The sequence below is a fragment of the Rhinopithecus bieti genome, unplaced genomic scaffold (genome assembly GCF_001698545.2).
Source record: "Rhinopithecus bieti isolate Rb0 unplaced genomic scaffold, ASM169854v2 scaffold_57534, whole genome shotgun sequence".
Lineage (NCBI taxonomy): Eukaryota > Metazoa > Chordata > Mammalia > Primates > Cercopithecidae > Rhinopithecus > Rhinopithecus bieti.
Window position 1 is genome coordinate 614,958 of NW_016823089.1, and position 4,372 is coordinate 619,329.

Below are 4,372 nucleotides of genomic sequence, written 5' to 3' on the forward strand. Positions count from 1 at the left end.
AAAAAAGAAGATTTTCAGTAACAACCACTGAATATAAAAGAATAATATTCAATTAACCAGAATGCCCCATATTTCCCCCAGGCAATTACCAGATCATTTTAATCAACATCAGCATGCTTCTAATCTTTCAAAAATGCACTGACTTACTGAATGCAGCTTTCTGGTAGGAATTCCTTCCTGGATCAGGGGCTTTCATTTATTAACACTCAACTGAGAAACAGGGGCTCCTCGTCAACTGCTTACTACATACCTGGATTTCTCCAAGTGGAGGGAAGACGGTGGGCTGGATCTGGCTGCTCTCAGCTTCCCTCAATGCGTTCCTTTCTTCAATAATTTCCCAAGACTGGTCAAACAGAAGGTTCACCAGCTTGTTGATCATTCGATAAGGCTGAGGCAAGGAATCCAGCTCCTCATATGGATCCACGAGGACATGATCCTCTTCATCCTCTTTAGGCCAGTCCTTCTCTGTTGGGGGTGGCACCTCCAATGGTCCCTTTCGTGTACCAATGGGGTGCCTTATCTTCTGGGTCTGACTTCCTCTGAGGAATGACATCACAGAAGGCGGCACTGGGAATCTCTACGAAACTCTGAAAAGCTGATAAGAGAAGTAAACAAAGGAATTCTGGAAAAAAGGAAACAATGAGAAGATAGCACACCATCCTTTTCTAGCACAATAGCCAATAGGGACTGTTTATTCCACAGACTGGCATTTTCCTTAATTACCAGAGGACTATTACCACATTATTAGGATATGCTCTTCATATTAGTAAGGACATTAGAGGAGGCAGGTATTTTCCAGGCCAACCCTAGATGATGTGTACTAAGAAGGAAAGAGGAATTTGATACCCTTGTTGATAGGAGGGCAGATGTCTTTCTGTCCCAAATACAATTCACCCTCTCTCCTACAACTTATGCTTTCTCCTCATTCCTTTCTCTCTGCAGATGGCTGTGCCCAAGCCAGGTGGGCAGTGAGCCACAACTCTCCTCCCTTTCTTTCCTTCACCCCCAATCAGATGCAGATCAAGCATTCCCAGTCCCGACTGATTTGTTCCCTTTTCTCCTTTCCCACTATTGCTGCCCAGGAGTTCTGCAGACACAGTGCTCAGGGCCCATGAGATTTTTCAAGACCCTCCAGAAATGTTTGAGATATTAAAAAAAGAATTGACCAAAATAAGACCCATAAAATTCCACTTCTGTCTGCACCACAGATTTGGGGAATGAAATACTTATTGCTCCTGTGGATGATAATTAAATATTTACAAAAACATTTACAGTTTATTAGCTCCACTCTGTGTGTGTGTGTGTGTGTGTGTGTGTGTACACACACATATGTATACATCAACTTATAAATATATGAAAGTCTGTATATGTATACAAATAAAGTTCATGTCTACAAGAAGAGAACGAGTAATCTTTACTTCAGAAAACTCAAAATTGTAGGGCCTGTGGGGTGGTTCATGCCCATAAGCCCAGCACTTCAGGAGGCCAAGGTGGGAGGATTGCTTGAGGCCAGGAGTTGGAGACTAGCTTGGGAAACATAGCAAGATCCCATCTATACAAAAAATTTAAAAATTAGCTGGGCATGGTGGTATGCATCTGCAGCTACTTGGGAGGGTGGGGTGGGAGAACCTCTTGAGCCCAGGAGTTTGAGGTTGTAGTGAGCTAAGATTGTGCCACTGCATTCTACCCTAGATGACAGAGTGAGACCTTGTCTCAAAACAAAAAAAAAAAAACCTCAAACTTGTGCAATATAAAAAGCCTTTCATATGTTACAGTTTTCTAAAAAACATTTAATGTAGAACATGGGATACATTTTAAGGTGCTTAATATATAGTGGAGTAGGGTCTTGGACTGTATGAGTGCCTAGGGTCATGAAGTCTTGTAAAACCCCGCTGCCATCGTCATCTTTGCTTACTGGCTGGAGTACATTTGTGATGCTTTCAATGTGTGAGTATGAAGACACTAGCTGACACTGGGGAAGGAACCACTGAATTAATTAGTGGGGAGAGTAAGCTGAGCTCACAGAGGGCCAAGAATAATGCCTATTTCCACCAGCAAGACTGGAAAGCCTCATAATTCACAGGGATTATGTAGAGTACTCTGAAAAATCTTGCCTCGGTAGTGGGAAAAATTAGCCCTAGAATAAATGCTCCTCTGTTATCACCCATCAAATCTTAGAAGTTAGATAATCAAACTATGTCTAAGTAACATACTGCATCACAGAACAAAGTTCAAGAATATTTAGAGGAATATAAAAATATCCAGCATTCAATGGAGTAAAATTCACAATGTCTAGGATCCAGTAAAGAAATTACTTGGGCTATAGAAAAGCAAGAAAATATAAGCCATAATAAAGAGAAAAATTGATCAACTAAAGCTGAACCAGAGTCAATACAGATACTAGAATTAGCAGACAAAACAGTTACAACTTTTTCCACAAAGTTATAAAGTTATAACTGTTATATTTATATCTGTATGAGCTTTTAGAGACAGAGCTACAAGGTCTGAGATGAAAAATACATTAGATTAGATTAACATGAAGATTTCAGAGGAAAACAAATTAGATGGGGAGAAGAAAAGATTAGTGAACTTGAAGACACAGCAATAGAAACAAAATGAAACAAAAGAAGAAAAAAGATTGAAAAAAGAGAAGAACTGAGGTGTGAGGTCATTTGAAGTGGCCTAATACAAGTGTGACTGAAATCCCCAAAAAAGGGAAGAAACAAAAAAAAAAATTGTAGAAATAATGGACGAAAATTTTCTAAATTTGATTAAAAGTATAAACCCACAGATTTGAGAAGAAAAACCATATAAAAATTATGGATAAAGACAAAATGTGAAAGCAGCCAGAAGAAAGACATGCCATGCACCAAGGAACAAAGTAAAAAATAACAGCAGACTTATTGAAGGAAACCATGCAAGTGAGAAACAGTGAAGCAACATCTGAAAGTACTGAAAGAAAAAAACTTGTCACTCTGGTATTCTATATCCAGAAAACATATTTTTCAGAAAATTAAAGTGAAATTTTTAGACATACAAAAATTGAAAGAATTAATCATCAACAAACTAGCATTAAAATAAATAATGTAAAAGAAAGGCTTTTAGGCTAAAGGAAAAGGAACAGGGTATAGTAACTCCTGCCTATAATCCCAGAACTTTGGGAGGCTGAAGTAGGAGGATCACTTGAGCCCTGAAGTTCAAGACCATCCTGGGCAACAAAGGGAGAAAAAAAATTTTTTAATTAGCCAGGCATGGTGGCATGTGCTTGGAGGATCACTTGAGCCCAAGAGGTCAAGGCTGCAGTGAGCCATGATAGTGTCACTGCACTCCAGCTTGGGTGACAGAGATCCTGTTTCAAATTAATTAATTAAATAAACAAAAGAAAATGGTATCAGGTGGAAATAGAAATTTACATAAAGAAGTGAAAAACACTGGATGCATTAGGTAAATTAAAAGATTTTCTTATTATTTAAATATCTTTAAAAGACATTTAAAATGCTTAAACAAAAAATAAAAATGTAGTGTAGGATTAATAACATATGTAAAGAAAAATGTATGACAATAATAGTACAAGGGCTAGGAGTGGAGAAACGGAAGTATACTAATATCACTTGAAGGTAGGCTATGCTAGGTTAAAGATGCATACTCTAAACCCTAAATTAACCACTAAGGAAATAAAGAGTTACAGCCAACAAAAGCGATAAAACACATAAAAATACTCTAAATTTAAATACTTAATTTAAAAAAGCAAAAAAGAGGAAAAAGGAAACAAGGAACAGACGGGACAAACAGAAAGTAAATAGCAAAACCTAACCATATCAATAATCACATCAAATGTAAACACTCCAATCAAATGATAGAAGTTGTCAGAATAGATAAGACTCAATATATGCTGTGTACAAAAACCCCACTTAAATATTAAGACACAAGTAGGCCAAAACTGAAAGGGTGAACAAAGGTATACTATGCTAACACTAGTCAGAAGAAAGCTGGAGTGACTACGTTAATATCAGACACAGTTTATTTCAGAGCAAAGAATATTACCTGCAATAAAGAAGTTCATTTAATAATGATAAAGGTGGGCTGGGTGTGGTGGCTCACGCCTATAATCCCAACACTTTGGGAGGCCGAGGCAGGTGGATCACGAGGTCAGGAGATCGAGACCATCCTGGCTAAGACAGTGACACCCCATCTCTACTAAAATTGTAAAAAAAAAATTAGCTGGGCGTGGTGGCAGGCGCCTGTAGTCCCAGCTACTTGGGAGGCTGAGGCAGGAGAACAGCGTGAACCTGGGAGGTGGAGCTTGCAGTGAGCCGAGACTGCACCACTGCACTCCAGCCTGGGTGACAGAGCAAGACTCTGTCTCAAAAAA

At 38.7% G+C, this 4,372-nt stretch overlaps 1 protein-coding gene across 13 annotated transcripts in view; it reads right to left on the reverse strand.

Annotated features, from left to right (window-relative positions):
• WDR93 (WD repeat domain 93) overlaps positions 1-4,372 on the reverse strand; it is a 53,909-nt gene that overhangs the window by 43,404 nt on the left and 6,133 nt on the right. For all 13 annotated transcript variants that reach the window (XR_001883180.1, XR_001883181.1, XR_001883182.1 and 10 more), the window contains exon 2: positions 251-595. Coding sequence is in view for 10 of the 13 variants with exons in the window: in XM_017861242.1 (XP_017716731.1) it covers positions 251-553 (303 nt within the window). In the remaining 3 variants the exon portion in view is untranslated. The remainder of the gene's footprint in view (positions 1-250; positions 596-4,372) is intronic.